The 23,708-nt window shown below is 37.3% G+C and overlaps 1 protein-coding gene across 4 annotated transcripts in view; it reads right to left on the reverse strand.

Annotated features, from left to right (window-relative positions):
* SERPINI1 (serpin family I member 1) overlaps positions 1–23,708 on the reverse strand; it is a 126,953-nt gene that overhangs the window by 46,450 nt on the left and 56,795 nt on the right. For 3 of the 4 annotated variants that reach the window (XM_066241286.1, XM_066241287.1, XM_066241284.1), the window contains 3 exons: positions 12,458–12,725; positions 11,209–11,439; positions 9,192–9,386 (listed from right to left, as the gene is read on the reverse strand). In XM_066241286.1, coding sequence (XP_066097383.1) covers positions 9,192–9,386; positions 11,209–11,439; positions 12,458–12,707 — 676 coding nt within the window. In that variant the 5' untranslated portion in view covers positions 12,708–12,725. The remainder of the gene's footprint in view (positions 1–9,191; positions 9,387–11,208; positions 11,440–12,457; positions 12,726–23,708) is intronic. The other variant, XM_066241288.1, reaches the window with a different exon arrangement.

Consider the following 23,708-nt stretch of genomic DNA (forward strand, 5'->3'; position numbering starts at 1 on the left):
CCCCATAGCTGGACTATCAGGCTTCTAATTGTGGAAGGAAAGACTAGGAGAGAGGCTCCAGGAACACTCTCACAATGAGAGACCCTCTCACTGTTGGAGCCTATAAACACTAATGAGCCTCAACTGCCAACGAGACTGAAGCCCAATACATGACATCGCCATAGAGAATTATCAACTGCAAACCTCTTCCAGAGCGTGCCACAGGGGCAGAACCCGGGGTACAAAGTCACCGACCAGAAAGACAGAAAAGAAAAAGCAAGACGACAACCTCTCAAAATCAAGAATAATCTGCAGACTTTATAACCTATCCCATATTTATTATATTTGTTCGTCTGTGTCTCTTTTCTTCATTCTTGATTTTTTTTTTCTACTCCAATTTGGTCAATTAATTCTCTCTCAGTCTTACTCTCGCCTCTCTTTGAACTACACTACCCATAAGTGTTACATCTCCCATTATCTTTTCTTTCCTCCTTTCTCTCTATGAGGATTGCAATCCAAAACCCCTAACTCTCTCTTTCTCTCTCCTCCTTTTTCTTTTTTCTTCTTTAAGTGGTTCCATCTTTTCTCTCTCTCTCTCTTTTCTCCCTCTATATTAGTCTCTTCCTCTCTCCTTTACGTCTTCTCTCATTCAAACCTCAATAACGAACAAATTATCTTATCTGGGACTCAAACTTAAGTTTGTGGCATTTTGGAAGGTTTTTACTTCACCTTTTTAATACATTAGCAGTGCTCCCATCTCTGGCTCTCCATTTTATCTAGTTCTTCTTCCACTAAATACAATAGTAATTTTTTTAATTTTCCACCCCTTTTTCCTGTTTCCCTCTTATTCCTCTCATCATAACTCTGAGTAAGCCAACACCTAAAAGCAAATCATTTTATTCTTGATGCAAATTTTTTCCTAATTTGCTTTTTGAGGGTCTATACTGCCCCCCCCTTTTTTATATATAAATAATTTTTTTCTTTTCTTTTTTTTCTTTTTCCTTTACCCCTTTACTACTTCTCCCCAATTCAGGCCCTCCACTACAGGTATTGTTTGTTCTATTTAGTACAATATAATTCAAAGTTCATCACAAGATTTTCTCAAGAAAGAGGGGAGAGGAGAGGAGAGGAAAAAAGGAGGGGAAGGAATTATTCCCTTTTTATCGCAAATTTTTATCTTATTTTATTTTTCTTTATTTAATGATTAATTTTTTTTAAAAAAAGCAATTTTTTATTTTTATTTTTTTATCTTTTTATTCCTTATAAAATCTCATTAATACTATCAAGAAAACCACCCTCAGATGCCATTAAAGAAGAGAAAATCGAATATAATGGATACAAAAGAAAGAGAGGTAACACAGAGAGATGAGGAAAAATCTATGGAGAAAAAATTTAAGATATTGGAAACCATGGAGTTAAACGACAGAGAATTTAAAATAGAAATCCTAAAAATACTCAGACATATACAAGAAAACACAGAAAGGCAATTTAGGGAGCTCAGAAAACAACTCAATGAACACAAAGAGTATATCTCCAAGGAAATTGAAACTATAAAAACAAATCAAACAGAGATGAAAAACTCAATTCATGAGCTGAAAAATGAGGTAACAAGCTTAGATAATAGAACAGGCCAGATAGAAGAGAGGATTAGTGAAATAGAAGACAAGCAACTTGAGGCTCAACAAAGAGAAGAAGAAAGAGATTCAAAAGCTAAAAAAAAAATGAGATAGCCCTACAAGAATTATCTGACTCCATCAAAAAGAATAACATAAGAATAATAGGTATAGCCTGGCCTATGGTGGTGCAGTAGATAAAGCGTAATGGAAATGCTGAGGTCGCCGGTTCAAAACCCTGGGCTTGCCTGGTCAAGGCACATATGGGAGTTGATGCTTCCAGTTCCTCCCCCTCTCCTCTCTCTCTCTCTCTCTCTCTCTCTCTCTTTCTCTCCTTCTCCTCTCTAAAATAAATAAATAAAATTAAAAAAAAAAGAATAATAGGTATATCAGAGGGAGAAGAGAGTGAAAATGGAATAGAGAACATACTCAAACAAATAATAGATGAGAACTTCCCAAGCCTGTGGAAAGAACTAAAACCTCAAATTCTAGAAGCAAACAGAACTCCAAGTTTTCTTAACCCCAACAAACCTACTTCAAGGCACATCATAATAAAATTGGCACAAACCAACTGCAAAGAAAAAATTCTCAAGGCAGCCAGGGAAAAGAAGAATACAACATATAAAGGAAGGCCCATTAGATTATCATCAGATTTCTCAACAGAAACTCTACAAGCTAGAAGAGAGTGGACCCCAATATTTAAAGTCTTGAAAGAGAGGAACTTTCAGCCACGAATACTATACCCATCAAAGCTATCCTTCAAATATGAAGGAGAAATAAAAACATTCACAGATACAGAAAAGATGAGAGAATTTATCACCAGAAAACCCCCACTCCAGGAAATACTATAGGGGGTTCTCCAATCAGATACAAAGAATAAAAAAACAACAATAACAAAGCCACAAGTAAAAGCTCCAAGAAGAACATAACAAAACCAACTTTAAACTGTGACAACAATAAGAAAGGGGGGAGAGGATGGAGTTTAACAGCAGCAAAGGGCGATGGAGTGCAAAAGTACTCACAAAATAGTGCACTACAATGAACAGGGTAGGAACCCTTTTCATTACTTAATGGTAACCACCATTGAAAAAACCACCACAGAAGCACATGATTTAAAAAAGATAGCAACAGAGGAAAGATGTATGGAACACAATCAAATAAAAACAAAAGATAGAAAAACGAAAGAGAAGAATCAAACAAGGCACAAAACCAACAGAAAGCAATCTATAAAATGGCAATGAGGAACTCACAAGTGTCAATAATTACACTAAATGTAAACGGATTAAACTCACCAATAAAAAGGCACAGAGTAGCCAAATGGATCAAAAAAGAAAATCCAACTGTATGCTGCCTACAAGAAACTCATCTAAGTAACAAGGATAAAAACAAATTCAAAGTGAAAGGCTGGAAAACAATGCTCCAAGCAAATAACATCCACAAAAAAGCAGGCGTAGCAATACTCATATCTGATGATGCTGACTACAAGACAGGAAAAGTACTCAGAGACAAACATGGCCATTTCATAATGGCTAAGGGGACACTGAATCAAGAAGATATAACAATTCTTAATATATATGCACCAAACCAAGGAGCACCAAAATATATAAGACAGCTACTTATTGACCTTAAAACAAAAACTAACAAAAATACAATCATACCTGGAGACCTCAATATACCACTGAGGCTCTAGATCGGTCATCCAACCAGAGAATCAACAAAGACATAGTGGCCTTAAACAAAACACTAGAGCACCTGGATATGATAGACATCTACAGGACATTTCATCCCAAAGTGACTGAGTATACATTTTTCTCCAATGTACATGGATCATTCTCAAGAATTGACCATATGTTGGGCCACAAAAACAAAATCAGCAAATTCAGAAAAATCGAAGTTGTACCAAGCATATTTTCTGATCATAAAGCCTTGAAACTAGAATTCAACAGCAAAACAGAGGGAAAAAATCCCACAAAAATGTGGAAACTAAACAAAAGACTTTTAAAAAATGAATGGGTCAAAGAAGAAATAAGTGCAGAGATCAAAAGATATATACAGACAAATGAAAATGACAATACGACATATCAGAATCTATGGGATGCAGCAAAAGCAGTGACAAGAGGGAAGTTCATATCACTTCAGGTATATATGAACAAACAAGAGAGAGCCCAAGTGAACCACTTAACTTCACACCTTAAGGAACTGGAAAATGAAGAACAAAGATAACCCAAAACCAGCCGAAGAAAGGAAATAATAAAAATCAGAGCAGAAATAAATGAAATAGAAAACAGAAAAACTATAGAAAAAATTAATAGAACAAGGAGCCGGTTCTTTGAAAAAAATCAACAAAATTGACAAACCCTTGGCAAGACTTACCAAGTAAAAAGAGAAAGAACTCATATAAACAAAATCCAAAATGAAAGAGGAGAAATCACCACGGACATCGTAGATATACAAAGAATTATTGTAGAATACTATGAAAAACTTTATGCCACTAAATTCAACAACCTAGAAGAAATGGATAAATTCCTAGAAAAATACAACCTTCCTAGACTGAGTCAAGAAGAAGCAGAAAGCCGAAACAGACCTATTAGTAGAGAAGAAATAGAAAAAACCATTAAAAACCTCCCCAAAAATAAAAGTCCAGGCCCAGACGGCTATACCAGTGAATTTTATCAAACCTTCAAAGAAGACTTGGTTCCTATTCTACAGAAAGTCTTCCAAAAAATTGAAGAAGAAGCAATACTTCCAAACACATTTTATGAGGCAAATATAACCCTTATACCAAAACCAGGCAAGGATGGCACAAAAAAAAGAAAACTACAGACAAATATCTCTAATGAATACAGATGCTAAAATACTAAACAAAATACTAGCAAATCGAATACAACAACATATTAAAAAAATAATACATCATGATCAAGTGGGATTCATCCCAGAATCTCAAGGATGGTTCAACATACGTAAAACGGTTAACATAATACACCATATCAACAAAACAAAGAACAAGAACCACATGATATTATCAATAGATGCAGAAAAGGCTTTTGATAAAATACAACACAATTTTATGTTTAAGACTCTCAACAAAATGGGTATAGAAGGAAAATATCTCAACATGATAAAGGCCATATATGATAAACCATCAGCTAACATCATACTAAATGGCACAAAACTGAAGGCTTTCCCCCTTAAATCAGGAACAAGACAGGGTTGTCCACTCTCTCCACTCTTATTTAATGTAGTACTAGAGGTTCTTGCCACAGCAATCAGACAAGACAAAGAAATAAAAGGCATCCATATCGGAAAAGAAGAAGTAAAGGTATCACTTTTTGCAGATGATATGATCCTATACATCGAAAACCCCAAAGAATCCACAAAAAGACTTCTAGAAAAAATAAGCCAATACAGTAAGGTCGCAGGATACAAAATTAACATACAGAAGTCAATAACCTTTCTGTATGCCAACAATGAAACATTTGAGAATGAACTCAAAAGAATAATTCCCTTCACGATTGCAACAACAAAAATAAAATACCTAGGAATAAACATAACAAAGAATGTAAAGAACTTATACAATGAAAACTATAAACCATTGTTAAGGGAAATCGAAAAAGACATTATGAGATGGAAGAATATTCCTTGTTCTTGGTTAGGTAGAATAAATATAATCAAGATGGCCACATTACCCAAAGCTATATACAAATTTAATGCAATTCCCATCAAAATTCCAATGACATTTTTTAAAGAAATGGAGCAAAAAATAATCAGATTTATGTGGAACTATAAAAAGCCCCGAATAGCCAAAGCAATCCTAAAGAAAAGGAATGAAGCTGGGGGCATTACAATACCTGACTTCAAACTCTATTATAGGGCCACGACAATCAAAACAGCATGGAATTGGCAGAAAAATAGACACTCAGACCAATGGAACAGAATAAAAAGTCCAGAAATAAAACCACATATATATAGTCAAATAATTTTTGATAAAGGGGCCAACAACACACAATGGAGAAAAGAAAGCCTCTTCAACAAATGGTGCTGGGAAAACTGGAAAGCCACATGCAAAAGAATGAAGCTGGACTACAGTTTGTCCCCCTGTACTAAAATTAACTCAAAATGGATCAAAGATCTAAACATAAGACCTGAAACAATAAAGTACATAGAAGAAGACATAGGTACCAAAGTCATGGACCTGGGCTTTAAAGAGCATTTTATGAATTTGACTCCACAGGCAAGAGAAGTGAAAGCAAAAATTAATGAATGGGACTACATCAGACTAAGAAGTTTTTGCTCAGCAAGAGAAACTGATAACAATATAAACAGACAGCCAACTAATTGGGAAATGATATTTTTAAACACCTGCTCAGATAAGGGCCTAATATCCAAAATATACAAAGAACTCATAAAACTCAATGACAAACAAAGAAACAATCCAATAAAAAAATGGGAAGAGTATATGAACAGACACTTCTACCAGGAAGAAATACGAATGGCCAACAGATATATGAAAAGATGCTCATCTTCTTTAGTTATTAGAGAAATGCAAATCAAAACTGCAATGAGATACCACCTCACACCTGTTAGACTAGCTATTATTAACAAGACAGGTAATAGCAAATGTTGGAGAGGTTGTGGAGAAAAAGGAACCCTCATCCACTGTTGGTGGGAATGTAAAGTAGTACAACCATTATGGAAGAAAGTATGGTGGTTCCTCAAAAAACTGAAAATAGAACTACCTTATGACCCAGCAATCCCTCTACTGGGTATATACCCCCAAAACTCAGAAACATTGACTCGTAAAGACACATGTAGCCCCATGTTCATTGCAGCATTGTTCACCGTGGCCAGGACATGGAAACAACCAAAAAGCCCATCAATAGATGACTGGATAAAGAAGATTTGGCACATATACACTACGGAATACTACTCAGCCATAAGAAATGATGACATCGGATCATTTATAGCAAAATGGTGGGACCTTGACAACATTATACGGAGTGAAATAAGTAAATCAGAAAAAACCAGGAACTGCATTATTCCATACGTAGATGGGACATAAAAGTGAGACCAAGAGACATTGATAAGAGTGTGGTGGTTACGGGGGGAGGGGGGAGAGGGAGATGGGAGGGGGAGGGGGAGGGGCACAAAGAGAACTATATAGAGGGTGACAGGACAATCTGACTTTGGGTGATGGGTATGCAACATAATTGAACGATAAGATAACCTGGACATGCTATCTTTGAATATATGTATCTTGATTTACTGATGTCACCCCATTAAAAATAAATACAATAAACAAAAAAAAAAAAAAAGAGAAAGGTGAAAAGAGACCCATATCAAAGCCCAAATAAAAGACTTAAGTGTGGTAACTTTTTTTCAAAGTAGTGTTTAGATGGTAAAAAATTTATGCATCTGAGAAAGAGAGGGTTTGTTTAAAAATAGACTTGAAAGTCAAGTGAACCCTAAGCCCTGTAGAAATTTTTTTTAGAATCCCCAGAATTATTTCATATTTGTCATAACATGCTCTCTAGACTTAGTTTTTATTTTTAAATAGATTTCAAATGAGAATATAGATTTAAAGGATATTATTAGAAACCATGAAAAGTTCTGGTTAGAAAAATAAAGTCCTGGATTCAATATCACATCTACTAATATCCGCCTGATTACTGAGAAGGGAAAAATTAACCATGTAATACCTGGTACTCTCTGTTAATATCACAGCTAAAAGTTTTGAAGCAAAGGTAGAAAAGCCAAAATGAAATCTATTGCATTCTGCAATAGTTATCTAGTGTATTTGTGGTGATTATGACCTTTAGATTAAATACTTGGATAAATTCATTAATTGGAGTTGTAGTCTATAAACTTAACTAAATAGGCTTTCATAAATATTAAAGTAGTCTTGCCTGACCAGGTGGTGGCACAGTGGATAGAGTGTCAGACTGGGTTGCAGAGGACTCAGATTCGAAATCCCAAGGTCACCGGTTTGAGCAAGGGCTCATCTGGCTGGAGCACGGGCTCACCAGCTTGAGCACAGGGTTGCTGGCTTGAGCATGGGATCATAGGCATGACCTCATGGTCTCTGGCTTAAGCCCAAAGGTCACTGGCTTGAAGCACAAGGTCGCTGGATTGAGCCCAAGGGTCACTGGCTTGAGCAAGGGGTCACTCATTCTGCTGTAGCCCCCTCCCCCCACCATCACGGCACATATGAGAAAGCAATCAATGAACAACTAAAGTACTGCAACAAAGAATTGATGCATCTAATCTCTCTCCCTTCCTGTCTGTCTGTCCCTCTCTCTGTCTCTCTCTCTCTGTCTCTGTCACACACACACACACACACACACACACAAATAAAAAAACAAAGAAAAATTAAGGTAGTCTTTAAAACAGATGGTCCTAGCATGACTTTAAAAGTTTTCCCATTTCCTCCCCCCCAAAAAATAAGTAATGCTTTTGTTATGAATATTTTCCTATAATTCATCTATGTCCATTAAAAATCACATTAAACATTTTGGTTGTCAACTAAATGGGCATTTTCCTTTCTAGTTTTAATTGTTAATTTGATTAACTGTGATTTATCTTTTATTTTTACAACATATTTTAAATAGAATAAGCTACTACTTCTAACATACACTTAGCTTACAACAAACTTGTACAGCGTACTATAGGGTATAAGAAGGATTAACACCTGATATTTCTGAAAAGTCCAATGAAATATCTTTAAAAATAATGGCAAGGATATTGAGTTATGTGACAAATTACAGACCCTCAATAAATTAATCTATAAATGAATAATTATGTCTGACTACATATACACAGATGTGAAAGCAAAATTTCAAAAGAATGCTTATAATTCAAAAAGTTGTGAGGAAGCCCTGGCCAGTTGGCTCAGTGGTAGAGCATCGGCTTGGCGTGCAGAATTCCCGGGTTCGATTCCTGGCCAGGGCACACAGGAGAAGCGCCCATCTGCTTCTCCACCACCCCCCTCTCCTTCCTCTCTGTCTCTCTCTTCCCCTCCTGCAGCCAGGGCTCCATTGGAGCAAAGATGGCCCGGACGCTGGGGATGGCTCCTTGGCCTCTGCCCCAGGCACTAGAGTGGCTCTGGTAGCAACAGAGTGATGCCCCGGAGGGGCAGAGCATCGCCCCCAGATGGGCAGAGCATCGCCCCTGGTGGGCGTGCCGGGTGGATCTGGTCGGGCGCATGCGGGAGTCTGTCTGACTGTCTCTCCCAGTTTCCAGCTTCAGAAAAATAGTTGTGAGGAGTCAAGAGCTGGGTGGAATGTATGGGTTACGGGAAACCACCTCAAGGCCAATGACTTTTTGTAGTAACTGAATATTCTTACACAAGGCCGGTATTTTTCTGTGAATAAACTTGCTCTTCAGGTGTGATCACATTTATAAATTAAAGAAACATTGAAAAACTGCAATGCACATAATATTCACTCAAGATCTAATCAGAGGCTTGGTAAATGGAGCCAAGGAAATTGAATTGTAGCTCAAACTAAATTGACCAGAAATTTCAGTAATGAATATTTTGTGTTCTTTCCTAGAAATTTATTGATTACCTTAAAAAAGAGAGCAATAAAAGCCAAATTGTCATACCATAATAAAATTCTCCTTGTTGGTACATCATTGGAATTTGGACTTCACTTTCATCATCTTTAGTGAAGGAAAAGGTTCTAGTGTTTTCGGGTCTAAATTGTGACTTCCAGTTCCCCTTGAAATAAACAGCATTGATGAGGGCCAGATGAGTGACAGTATCAAAATCTCTTGGCGACACCAAATCTTTCAAAAGACCTATTCAGAAAAAATTAAAAGTTCATATTAAATAGGAAGGTGAAAGGAAACCATACTAAATTAATAATAAAATTTTCAAGTATCTTACTTTCAAAAGAAAAATGTTACATACATGCACACACAATTACAGCTTAAAGGCATCTAAAGTACCCACATCATCTAAAACAGCACAAACAAGCTGATACTTGCACAAACTACAGAACCATGTACAACAAAATCTCAGGCTTTATCACTTTCTAGTTGCAAAGATGCATGCACAGGCTAAGCACACAATAAACGTTCCTAAATTTATTCTTCAACATTGTACATGATGAAAATGTCATTCAATTCAAACACGCCCCATATACACTGGATATCTTTCTACCAAATACAACAACTGCTTTTGAGTATGTGAAACAGGTAAGTGAAAGCCAATTTAATCTATGATGCCTTATTTTCTATCTCTTGAAATGTTGCTTTCCAAATCTGTTTTGAAAGATACTGGGTCTTTGTTGATTGCTAAGTGTTTAATAAGAGTTTGGAAACAAACAGCTTTTAATAATACAACTTACTCCAGGTAGATTTTTTTTTTGTATTTTTCTGAAGTTGGAAACGGGGAGAGACAGTCAGACAGACTCCCGCATGCGCCCGACCAGGATCCACCCAGCACACCCACCAGGGGCTACGCTCTGCCCACCAGGGGCGATGCTCTGCCCATCTGGGGGCGATGCTCTGCCCCTCTGGGGCATCGCTCTGCCGCGACCAGAGCCACTCTAGGGCCTGGGGCAAAGGCCAAGGAACCATCCCCAGCGCCTGGGCCATCTTTGCTCCAATGGAGCCTTGGCTGCGGGAGGGGAAGAGAGAGACAGAGAGGAAGGAAGGGGGGTGGTGGAGAAGCAAATGGGCGCTTCTCCTATGTGCCCTGGCCGGGAATCGATCCCGGGTCCTCCGCACGCCAGGCCGATGCTCTACCGCTGAGCCAATCGGCCAGGGCCAGGTAGATTATTATTTATGAATTATTCTTTGAAAGTTAAAAAAACATCTGTTTCTTTTAGCTTACCTTCTAACCTCACAGTTGAGTGATCTTAGTGAGAATGATCATAGAAAAAAGAAGTACTGTATAGTGAAAAAACAAAGGACCAAATTTTGGTCTGTATTCTCTCAGTTTAGCAATCACAGCACTTCTTCAGGTGTTTACAAAGGTGCTTCAGCACTTTGAGGATTTATAGGACACAGGCATGTATCAGCAGGGGTTTTTTGTTGTTGTTCCAACATAAAATTTATTATATTAGTATTATTATTTGGGGAGTTACACAATAGAAATTAATTTAATGAGTAGCTATAGTAAATCCACTTAAATTTGGACTCTTTTTTTAGATTCTAATTTCAATTATTTTATGGTAAAATTGGAAAATAAAATGATAAAATATGAAACATTTGAAAAACTTAAATCTTTAAACTCTGTTTTAACTCTCTTATTCTATTTTAATCATAAGAGAGCCACCAACTGCCATTCCAACCAGCATCTAATTTATTAAATAGTCAGCTCAAGCAAAATTCCTTAAGGTAGCTAAGATTTGTATACAGAGAAAACCCATCAACTGGAGAGCAGATTTCAAATTAATTTATCAGTGCCAAAATTCTATGCATGCAATAAAAATAAATTTATTTCTCAAATGTTTATTCATAAACAATACTTCTAAAAAGACTTAATCTATACCAAATAATTATTAGATACTCAACTAAATGCTATCTAAAATTCAAAATGCAAAAGGAATGAGGAGATAATTTCAAGACTAAGTCAAAACTAAGCTATTTGAGGAAGAAAGAATGAAGGACATACTCTTTGTGTTATTCTCCACCCACTTATTGATGTGTTTGGCCACAGCGATACTTTGACTGAAGTCCACATGATTAACTTCTGCATTAAAATATTTTTTCATCATTTGCAAAAACTCATCATTGACATGAAATTCATTTTGCACAAAGAGGGAATTAGCAATTTTCATCACATACTGGCTTTTCTCAGCAGTAATCATGTTAGAAAAATCCTTAAAGAAACAAAATTCTTCACCTGCAAAATGACACAGGATGCATGTATTATTGTTACAGACATGGAGAGTGGAGGAAGAGTGAAAACTCAGCCAGGGGCCCAAGGGAAAAGCACCCCCTTGTTACCCACAGTCACATGGTAAGGAGGTTAAATATTTGTGCAATTTCTAGATGTTCAAATTATTATTTTTGCAGTTTAGTATTATCACCTGAAATTATCTTTCATTTTAATTGATACTTTGGTAGAATCTATAAAGTAAAGATTTGTTGGTTGTTTACTTTCACAGTATTTACGTTACTTCCATTAAATTAGCCTTATTTTTATCATCAGGAAATAAAAATTAAGTGTTAATTACCTAGTTTAAAAATAAATTTGTCTTTAAATTTACTTTTACTAGACTTTTTTAACTTTATAACTAGAAAATCTACTAGAAATTGCTTTAGTTCTTAACATTTTAATGAGTTAATACACATGTACATTAGAAACATTAAAATGGAAATCTTAAATCACGTCAAAGTGATTACAAAATATCTTTTGGCTACAAATTTTCTCTAATACATGTAATTCTCATCAAATGCCGCATTTCAAAAAATGCTATTTAAACAACGAAGATACAGTTGATTTTAAGCAAAAAAAAAAAAAATCTGATATTCTTTGAGAATCATGTTGCTTTTCATTATAGCACTTGCCACAATTATGTTTGCATTTATTTGTGTGACAGTTGATTAATCCCTCTAGATTGAAAATGCTACCAGAGCAAGAACCATATTTGGGTTTGTTTATCACAGTAAGGTTTATTTAAATAATAATAATATTATTATTAATAGTAATATATAATTTCATTAGATTAACTCAGCCAGAGATGGAGCCCAGAATTAACTCCTTCCTTAGCCTTTCTCCTGTTTCTCCTAGCCACACCGCCTCAGTGAGATTACTTTCTTGCTGTGTGGAAACACTCCTGCCTCCGGCATAAGACAGCTTAACTGAGTTGAAAGTTAAAGGTAAACCATCATGAGACTTGAAACCTAAGTACATTTACCATTTTTTAGGCTGTCATATCCCATTGAATGACGGATTTCTTTCCGGGTAGATCCTTGGGCCCCAAGTTCCATCATTCCCATTGCAAAGGTGACACTCAGTGGAGAGAAAAGAATATTTTCATCTTCCCCAGTAGCTCGAAGGTGGTTATACATGTTCACTGACAACTCAGCAATGCTCTCATCAGGGAAAGTGTCCCCGACAGCTAAACTCTGCAGAACCAGCAAAGATAAGAGTCCAAGGAAAGCCATGTTGGAATAGTTTCAATCCTGGAAAATAGTAATTTACATATTAATTATCTCATAAAAAAAGAAATAAAAAGAAATATATATATAAATTATATATTTCTTAGCAAAGTTGTAAAGCACAAGTTTTTAAGCATATACAGTATTATTATCTCTATAATAAAAGTACCATTGAAGAATATGTTGAAAGGTTTTGTATACATATATTTCATATATATTATATATATAATATATATTATTTACTAGTTTGCTTGTTTAATGCCTTCACATTTTCCATCCAGATTTTCCACAAATCCCTCCCTTCTGACAGCTGTCAGACTGTTCTAACTATGCGGAACATCTTATTTTTTAAAAGTCAATTGACAGTTAAATGAACAAATAATATTGCTAAGCTATGAGGATACTCTCAGGCACAAGGTAACCCCTGGCCCGACCTTCATGGGGTTAATATTATAAATAGATACATATACAACAAGTAATTATAGGTTGTGTTTGTTGAGGCTAATTTACCCATTTTTCATAGCCGCACCACATGTATTTTGGTTCTGATTTTGAAAGTTTACTTTAGCTTATACCACATGACATAGATCCAGGACAACAATAATGAAAACCAAAAGATATTTACAGGGTTTAAAATGAACTTGTGGAATTAGGCATTGAAAAATGCCACTGTATTCATTCACTCCAATTGTTAAAATTAGCGTACCATGCAGCGGGGTTACCAAGAAGTGGGAAGAGACCAGAAACACACCTGCCATGAGAGGCCCTAGTTTGCTCCGCCCAGGCTGCAGAACCCACAGGAAGTGGTAACGAAGAGAAAAAGCAGATTCAGATCATCCTTGCTCATTTTTCCCTTACACTCTGTTCTCTTGAGGCTGCTGTCCCCAGTGACAATCTCCAAACCGATGGGAAGGAAGCTCCCACACTATCCTTTCATACTCGGGTAATGTTCTCATGCCAGCTTGTATCAACAACGAGTGATTCCATTGACATGAATGTTTCTAAATATCCAGCTCAGCTGGTTCTTGAACCAATTTCTCCCGGGAAGAGAGAGCGGTGTCAGTGCCCAGATATCTCTGAATACTGTGCTCCAGTATTTCTGCCTCTTGGCACGCCAGTGTTCCGAAACCCAGTCTCTCCATAGCCAGACTGGCATGCGCTGGGCACAAATTCTCCCTTTCCTTGCATCCTTACACTTTACTTATACTTTATCACCGTAGGCATCTGAAAGCTAAACTGCTATTTAAACAAGTAGCTTACTTGTTTTAAATATATATATTTATCATTGAACCAACATTAAAAGTGATGTTGAGCAAGCACATTTGGAAAGCTGTATTTCAATTAGTATAAAATATTAATAGTCCCATTACTCAGTTAACAGAGTACATACACATTTAACTTAGGAGCAGTGTGTTTCCAAAAGATGTTTGAGTCAGAGCTTCCTAGTTAGTCCTGTAATATTTTTAATTTTAATTTCTGCAAACTGCTTGGTTAATTTGTAAGACCTTCACATTTTAGGACTTAGTTTTAGGTGTGGTTTTCTTTTTGACTGAGAGGTTCCCAGTTTCTGTTTCCCCAACCCCACTTTTATAGTAAGCTTTAAACAATACTTATTTGTCTAGGAAAGTAAGGTTAGCCCATATGTAAACATGGACTCTCACCACCCACTGCGACGAGGCAAAGGGCGGCTGCTGTCGGGAGGCCGAGCGCATGGCTGCAAAGCAGCCCCTCAGGCATGCTGCACCGTCAGGCATGCTGCACCGGGACAGAAGCCAGCTGCCCAGACAACACAGCCACCAGCCAGTCTAAGCAACGTTAGCTATCCATGGGAGGCTGCTATGGAATGCTCTATCTTCTACGCCAGAAAACTGGAGAAAAAGATGGAAGTAAAATAGACGAGCTTTCTCTTTTTTAGATTCAGATGGCAATTTAGCAGGTACTCTTCTAAGTTAAAGGAGAACTTAAGCATATCCATACATGACACTTAGGATGTCATACTGTTTAAGACAATTTAGTAATCCAAATCAGATCCCAAAGTCTTTGATCTTAATCATGACACTCTACTGATATCAGACACACCATTTTATTTTCTTTTTATAAAATTTTTTTTATTTATTCATTTTTAGAGAGGACAGAGAGAGGGAGAGAGACAGAGAGGGAGAGAGAGGACAGAGAGATAGAGAGAGAGAGAAGGGGGGAGGAGCTGGAAGCATCAACTCCCATATGTGCCTTGACCAGGCAAGCCCAGGGTTTCGAACCGGCGACCTCAGCATTTCCAGGTCGACGCTTTATCCACTGCGCCACCACAGGTCAGGCAGACACACCATTTTAACCTTCACCCTGTCAAGACCCAAACCTGGTCCTCATTACTTTCATTTAATGTTATCTAAGATAAGACCAAGAAATTAAAGTCAATATAATACTGTAGTATCTGTCACTCAATAACCCAAAGTATTTGGAAAATATGTATTTAATACAAATATAAAATTTCAGGCTAATAAAAAGATTTCATTCATATAAAACAAAAACTAACCTACTGCAAACTAATAAGAATTACAAGAAGGCCAACTATATTATGTTCACAGGCACTTTTATTTACAAACAAATGTACCATGAGAGAATAACAATAGCAAACATATGATGTATGACCTTTGGCCAGTAACATGCATTCTTTCAGTTTAGTGATCTTGTTTGCAAAATGAGGATATAATCCCTACTCTGTATAACATTAAAAAAATAAATGAGATCTTGTGTCTGAAGCACCCATTTTAAACTACAAGTTATACAAATAAAGAACTTTATCATGACAAAATATTTCTTAGATATGTTTATTTGCTAAGTCAAATGAAAGTTTTATCATTCCTGTTGGCCTGTCTAGTGTAGCACTATTAGCCCTTCATTCAATCAAGATTGACAGACATACCATGAATATATCAAAATTGATAAGGAAAGACTCTCATTCTCAAGGAGCTCACGTCATCATTCAAGAGTACAGTATAGAATATATTTCAGTGTTTTTATCTATTTTTAAAGAAGAGAGAAACTCAAGAATCAGAAGAGTAAATCATTTTTTCAGAAAAATGCATGGCCATGGATAACAGAATACCACATTCAATGGCCATGGTCATCTGGTCCAGCCTTTCTGATGCCACTTCCTCCACCCCTGACCCCTGGCTGCCTTCACCCCCGCTGCCTCTCACTACTCTCTCTGAGTCTTCATTTTAATTCAGGGGAAAGGGAAAGATTTCCTTTTCTCCTTGTGCCTTCTAAGTATTGTGTTCTCCATGGATCTATTCCTGGCCTTCTCTCTGTAAAAATATTCTTCTCAATCTTGCTGGTAAACTTCTCTCAAAACAAAGATACTTCAACTATTATCCCAATCATATTATTCCCAAGTAAATAAAATTCTAACTTTGGCTTTATTTTTATCTTAATATCTGATGTGCATGGCAAATTGTTCTTGGTATATTTAGTCTTTGACTCTGCCAGCACCTTAAATTCAAAGTGGCTCAAATAAGACTCTGTCATCAATCAAACCCATTCCTTTATTTTCTTGAAACATCAAAATCTTTGACTCCTCTCCATCTCATTTTCCTTTATGTTCAATAAACTGTCAACACTTATTCTATACTACAACTGTCGCCTCTCCTATCCATCATCCTGTGGCCATTCCCACGGCCATAGTGACAGTTCTTTCCCTTAATGCATTCTCAAGGACTCCATCAATAGCTCAACCATTCTCTGAAACCCAGGTTACTGCCCTCTTTAACATAACATATGCATAGTCTCTGAGGAGCCACTGCACCACCTCACCCGCAGGTGTTGTAAAGTACCAAAAGCTACAGAATTAATACTGATATTTTGGAAGGCTTGAAGAACATTTTATTAATTTGGGTTAAGATGTGCAGAGAAATTGTGAGAATAGTCTCTGTACTGTGTGATTGGCATGACCAGGATGGCCCTTGGCATTGTATTGTAAATGCAAAAGGGAGGAAAACATGGATTCCCAGACATTCCACCACACCTGTGGGGAAAGGGGTGAATGGCTAGCCAGGTGCAGGGAGGGAAAAGCCAAAATAAACTTTTTCTTATAGCAATGAGCCATTTGCGGGCATTTGTCCCCACGGAAACTACCTCTCCTATGTAAATGCATGTGGTTAATACGTGTGAATCTGGACAGAGAGATGGCAGATTAACACTAGAAAATATAGGAATGCCTTTTAATATGTAAAGAGACATCTTTCTACCATTGTATTGATTTGTAAGTTTTGTTTTCTCCAAAATAATGTATGGCTTGCAAATTGAACGTGGTCCTATCATGTTAAAGGACATATGACTATAACCAATAGTGGTAAAGGGCTCCTAATTACAATTTTTGCTTCTGTACTTCCCACTTACAAAACTATAAAAACTAAGTAGAACAAAGGGCTGGGACGCTCTCCCTCAGATTTTTGTCAGAGTTGCTGCTGCTTGGCTAAGCTAGACAATAAAGCTTTGGTGTGTAGACGACGAACCTTGTTCGTGTCTTCAATGTTTCGAGTCCCTCCGGATTAGGATTAACAGTCTCCAGATGAAGTATCTTGATGTACTATTATGAACAGGTATTCTATATTTATAAAAGCTTAGATCTCCCTCATCTCTGTAGACTAAAGCCCAAAATCTTTCATCTTATACATAACTGACTGCACTGTGATTCAGCATAACTTTCTACCTACAAACTCTCCTTTATGAATCCTGCAACTCTAGCCAGATGTCCTCTGGCGATACATATCCCGGAATTTCCCTCTCCTGTTGTTGGATTGCATCCTTCTGCTGGAACTACTTCTACCTGGTTCTAATATGTTCAAATCCTAACCACTCCTCAAGGTTCTGCTCCACTTCCATTTCCTTCATGAATACCCTCCTGGTTCTTCAGTTAGAATCATTTCCCCTCTCTGAAATCTTGGCACAGTTTTTTTTTTCTTTCTTTCTTTTTTTTTATTTCTTAGAAGCTGGAAACGGGGAGAGACAGTCAGACAGACTCCCGCATGCGCCTGACCGGGATCCACCCGGCACGCCCACCAGGGGCAACGCTCTGCCCACCAGGGGGCGATGCTCTGCCCCTCCGGGGCGTCACTCTGCCGCGACCAGAGCCACTCTAGCGCCTGAGGCAGAGGTCAAGGAGCCATCCCCAGCGCCCGGGCCATCTTTGCTCCAATGGAGCCTTGGCTGCGGGAGGGGAAGAGAAAGACAGAGAGGAAGGAGGGGTGGGGGTGGAGAAGCAAACGGGCGCTTCTCCTATGTGCCCTGGCCGGGAATCGAACCCGGGTCTCCTGCAAGCCAGGCCGATGCTCTACCGCTGAGCCAACCAGCCAGAGCCGAAATCTTGGCACAGTTTATCTCTATCACAGCCCCTAACACTACTTTCTTTTATGACACCTAATTCTGTATATGCATCATCTATTTTCTTAGGTCTTTTGAAGGCACAAATGTAAACAAATTCATCTGTGTATCTTAGAATAATTAGATAATCAGAATAAGTACCTAATACATTACACACAGTAGGTGCCAAATAACTATTTGTTGAATTACTATAGCATGAGATGTAAAGACCCTCAATACTGCAGTAGGAGCAGCAAGAGTAGCTGTTGCTTCTAAATTCACGAGACTAATTTAATCTGAGCCCAAAGGTAGTAGTACCTCATGTCCATCTTTTATTCCTTTTGATAAAGTATTTCCTTATTGAGTCTGAAGCCATCTTTCCAGCCTGACAAAGTGGCACAGTCACTAATGCTGGCATAATGCAATGACTGGACATAGGATGCATTAACAAACAAGTATACCACCTTGAAAAATCACCAAAGGTGCTACCCAAGTATTACTGCATTAACATTTGTCTACAAAATGCCAGGGCTCCAACATTAATCATAATAACACACTGTGAAGTGAGTTACTCTCACTTAGAGCATTACTTTGTACAATAGATTCATTATTTTCAAGCTACTGAATAAAAATGCCTTTACATAAAAACAAGGGTCTGCAGTATCAGAATAGTAGTAGATAGTGCTGTTGGGCTAGAAAAGGAAAGTAGTTCAGCTATAAATAAACTACCATTAATTCTTGCATTTTTCTTCCTTGTTACCAGTGCTAGGGTGGGTTGTGGGCATTATGTGCATGTATACTGCTTTAGAAAACACCTCATTGAAGCAGGTCAGGGAAGTAAATCTTCTTTAACTGAGGTATGAAGAATCATAAAACTAAAAACTAGTACAATAAAAAAAGATGGTCTTTTAAAAACTTCTTTAGTAATTAGTCTTATATCTAGCGATAGATTGTTCTTAAATGCAACTTGCTTTGTTTTTGGTAACCCAATTATTTGATATAAAAATTGTTTCAAATTGTGAGATGAGAAAAAAAGGGAGGTATTCTTTAGCAGGTGAGAATAAAGGCTAATGAAATTTCCTTCTCTGGCAAAAAACACACAAAACAAAACAGAAAACACACATACACACACACACACACACACACACACACACACCCCTCCGAAAAAAACAGCCAAAGGAAATAACTAAGGAGAAATACTTAATTCCAAGAATACTGTCTTGAAGCCCTCTGGCCTATTAATTCTCAGATTTTTGCTCGTAGAGGACTAGTAATTTTTTTTAAGTTGAGGGAACCAATGTAGGGTTGCTAAATTTTTATTAACCAAGTAAATACATTGGAATGGGGGCAAAATATTTAACACAAATAATGCCTCTTACAGTCACATAAAAGAACAAACCAATCACAGAAAAGAATGAACATTTCAATGTGAAAGTAAGATAGTCCTTAAAAGTGGATATATTTGAATTCATTAAGTTCTACTACTTTCGTTTTTTCACGGTTCAGCACTTGGTACTTGGAAACCATTATTTTAAGTTTGGTTAGCACTAGCTCACTTGGTGAAAACTGAAACAAGTTGAAGTCTCCAGGGCTTTGTTCTGGCTTACTAAGAGAAAGAGTTAAACTAGATCAGCAAACACAAAGCTGGGAAGTTTGTCAAAGAATTTGTCACACATGCACAAAAAAAGAGTCATTACTTGCTGAAACAAACTATATTTTAGAAATCTATAATTTACTAAATTTCTTCACTTCTAATACACATGGTATTCTTTCCCTTCCCTAATTTTAACTTATCTGAAATTGGAACAAATCTTATAATCAATGTCCAAAGAAATCACTAGTCCTCAGACAGAGAGAAAGCTGTGACTCTGATGTCATTTTCTGTGTAAGGGTCGCAGCCTGGTCAAATGAGAACTTTAGCTATTTGTTTATTGTTGTTTGCTCAGTTGACTTATTTCCACTGCCTCCCACTGTTGACTCTTTGCTTAAATGTGAAGCCAGAATTGTCATCAAAGGACTGTACTATAATGGCAGCACAGAAAAGATAAAGGACCACATATGCTGAAGAGAACAGAAAGATAGGTATAAATTCACTGTAAGTAATGCAAGTATTCATCACTTGAAAAATGAATCAACTGGTTTTCTTGTATAACAACAATCAGAGTTTTACAAAGGTTCCAAGAATAGAAGACACAGGCAAGTAGATAAATTTGTGCCAGAAATAAATCTCTTGTCCTTGGGATATATACAAAAGAACTTTCTGTTGGATGTCAATCAGTACGATTAAAGGCAGAAGAATTTGCCAAATCTCTCAAAATAAGTCGGTATTTTTTCAAAGTGAGAAAAGTTGAATGATTCATGTATGCTTTGTGAAAGACAGCTCAGGTGCTAAGCTGTCAAAAGCTTCCTAATGACTTTAAAAATTAGCTGTATAAATGCACGAAGGGTAGAGGTGTGGGGGTGTACCAGTCAAATAGTCAAATGGAAATTTAGAGAGTACACCAAAGGCATACTTGCAAATGATTTAAGATTACATGTTTAATCACAAAGACAGCTAAGAAGTTTGATCAGGAAACGTATTACGAAAGGTATCATGTCATCCGCATGGTAAATGATGGTCAAAAGTGATTCCGAAGAATGGTAAAAAGGCTTACACTTAATCTTTTTATGGTATAATATGCTAGAATATGAATAAATATACTCCATGGTGCTATTTTTGAAAGGAACTGTACATTTTTTTCTTTTAAAGTTTTTATTCCAAGAAAGGTGTTATTAAATAGAGATGTGTCTTAAAACCAAAGGGCCAGGCCCTGGCCGGTTGGCTCAGCGGTAGAGCGTCGGCCTGGCGTGCGGGGGACCCGGGTTCGATTCCCGGCCAGGGCACATGTTAATCCAAATTCGGAGGGACCCAAATTATGGAAGACAGAAGCAAGGTCCGTCGTTTACACATTAAAGCTTTATTGTCTAGCTTGGCCAAGCGGCGGGAACTCCGACAGAAATCTGACAGAGAGCGCGCCGGCCCTTTGTTCTACTTAGTTTTTATAGTTTTGTAAGTGGGAAGTACAGAAGCAAAAATTGCAATTAGGAGCCCCTTACCGCTATTGGTTATAGTCATATGTCCTTTAACATGATAGGACCACGTTCAATTTGCAAACCATACATCATTTTGGAGAAAACAAAATTTACAAGTCAAAACAATGGTAGAAAGATATCTCTTTACATATTAAAAGGCCTTCCTATATTTTCTAGTGTTTATCCGCCATCTCTCTGTCCAGAGTCAGAGGTATTAACCACATGCATTTACATAAGAGAGGTAGTTTCATGGGGACAAATGCCCGCAAATGGCTCATTGCTATAAGAAAAGGTTTATTTTGGCTTTTCCCTTCCTGCACCTGGCTGGCCATTCACTCCTTTCCCCACAGGTGTGGTGGAATGTCAGGGAATCTATGCTTCCTTCCCTTTTCATTTACAATACAATGGCAAGAGCCATCCTGGTTATGCCAATCACACAGCACAGAGACTATTCTCACAATTTCTCTTAACCCAAATTAATAAAATGTTCTCCAAGCCTCCTAAAATATTAATATTAATTCTGTAGCCTTTGGTACTTTACAAAACCTGTGGGTGAAATGGCTCAGTGGCTCCTCAGCACATAGGAGAAGCACCCATTTGCTTCTCCACCCCTACCCCCTCCTTCCTCTCTGTCTCTCTCTTCCCCTCCTGCAGCCAAGGCTCCATTGGAGCAAGGATGGCCCAGGCACTGGGGATGGCTCCTTGGCCTCTGCCCCAGGCACTGGAGTGGCTCTGGTCATGGCAGAGCATCGCCCCCTGGTGGGCGGAGCATCGCCCCTGGTGGGCGTGCCGGGTGGATCCCGGTGGGGGGCATGCGGGAGTCTGTCTGACTGTCTCTCCCCGTTTCCAGCTTCAGAAAAAGAAAAAAAAGAAAAAAACAAAAAAAACCCCAAAAAAACCAAAGGGTCAGAACCAAAGAAATAAGGGATACAAGGAGGTTTAATTCTGTAATCTAAACACATATAAAATTATAATATAAATGATTTAATCCTTTCATTTTTTTTTCTTTCTTGGGCTTCTCCCTCCAGCTATCTAGCCCACTGTGACTTCCCAAACTCTCTTACACTTTTCAGTGAAATACATACATCTTTATGTTCTTTTTCTGGTTTCATTAAATCAAGCAAAAAGAAAAGCTCACCGGTATCTCTTGAACATCAAGAGGAAATGTCAAGATAAATCAAAGGTATAGAACTATGAAAAGAAAATAACCAATAAACATTTAATTTACTAGAAAAAAAATTGTGACAGATTTGGAAATGGACCAAAATAATTACTAGGTGTTTTGATACAAAAACTATGTATTATCTAGAACATACCCTTCCAGGTGTCTGACCTCATGGGTTTAGGGCTCTTTATTGTCTTTTAACAATTTTATTGCTCTCTAAGTCTCAGATAATTGATAGCGATGCAAATTATTCTTGTTCATAGAAATGACAGTGTACATATATGGTTAAATACAATTGATTATTGCCTTGTGGATATTGACCATGTTAATCCAAATTCGGAGGGACCCGAATTATGGAAGACAGAAGCAAGGTCCGTTGTTTACACATTAAAGCTTTATTGTCTAGCTTGGCCAAGCGGTGGGAACTCTGACAGAAATCTGACGGAGAGCGCGCTGGCCCTTTGTTCTACTTAGTTTTTATAGTTTTGTAAGTGGGAAGTACAGAAGCAAAAATTGCAATTAGGAGCCCCTTACCGCTATTGGTTATAGTCATATGTCCTTTAACATGATAGGACCACGTTCAATTTGCAAACCATACATCATTTTAGAGAAAACAAAATTTACAAGTCAACACAATGGTAGAAAAGATATCTCTTTACATATTAAAAGGCCTTCCTATATTTTCTAGTGTTTATCCGCCATCTCTCTGTCCAGAGTCAGAGGTATTAACCACATGCATTTACATAAGAGAGGTAGTTTCCGTGGGGACAAATGCCCGCAAATGGCTCATAGTTATAAGAAAAGGTTTATTTTGGCTTTTCCCTTCCTGCACCTGGCTAGCCATTCACTCCTTTCCCCACAGGTGTGGTGGAATGTCAGGGAATCTATGCTTTCCTTCCCTTTTTATTTACAATACAATGGCAAGAGCCATCCTGGTTATGCTAATCACACAGTACAGAAACTATTCTCACAATTTCTTTGCATACCTTAACCCAAATTAATAAAATGTTTTCCAAGCCTCCTAAAATATTAATATTAATTCTGTAGCCTTTTGGAACTTTACAACATCTGCAGGTGAAATGACTCAGTGGCTCCTCAGACCAGTTTTGCATCTTTTAAGCAAAAGTATTTCAGTATTCTTGATTGGTTTTTATATTCATTTGCTTTTTGAATGCTCTCATAAATTGGTTATAACATCTTACTGGTTGTCTCATTAATTAATGAGCTAAGTAGATCTTTTTATTTTTTTTAATTTAAATTTCTATTAGAATCATGATTATAACCTTTTAAAAAACAATATTCTTTTAAATTTTTATTTCAAGAAATACTTATTTTCAGGACATATTCAAATAATCAACAGTAGAAAAGAACTAAATATTAGTCTTTTCCTCATCATTGAATGTTCCTTA

The sequence above is a fragment of the Saccopteryx bilineata genome, chromosome 8 (assembly GCF_036850765.1).
Source record: "Saccopteryx bilineata isolate mSacBil1 chromosome 8, mSacBil1_pri_phased_curated, whole genome shotgun sequence".
Lineage (NCBI taxonomy): Eukaryota > Metazoa > Chordata > Mammalia > Chiroptera > Emballonuridae > Saccopteryx > Saccopteryx bilineata.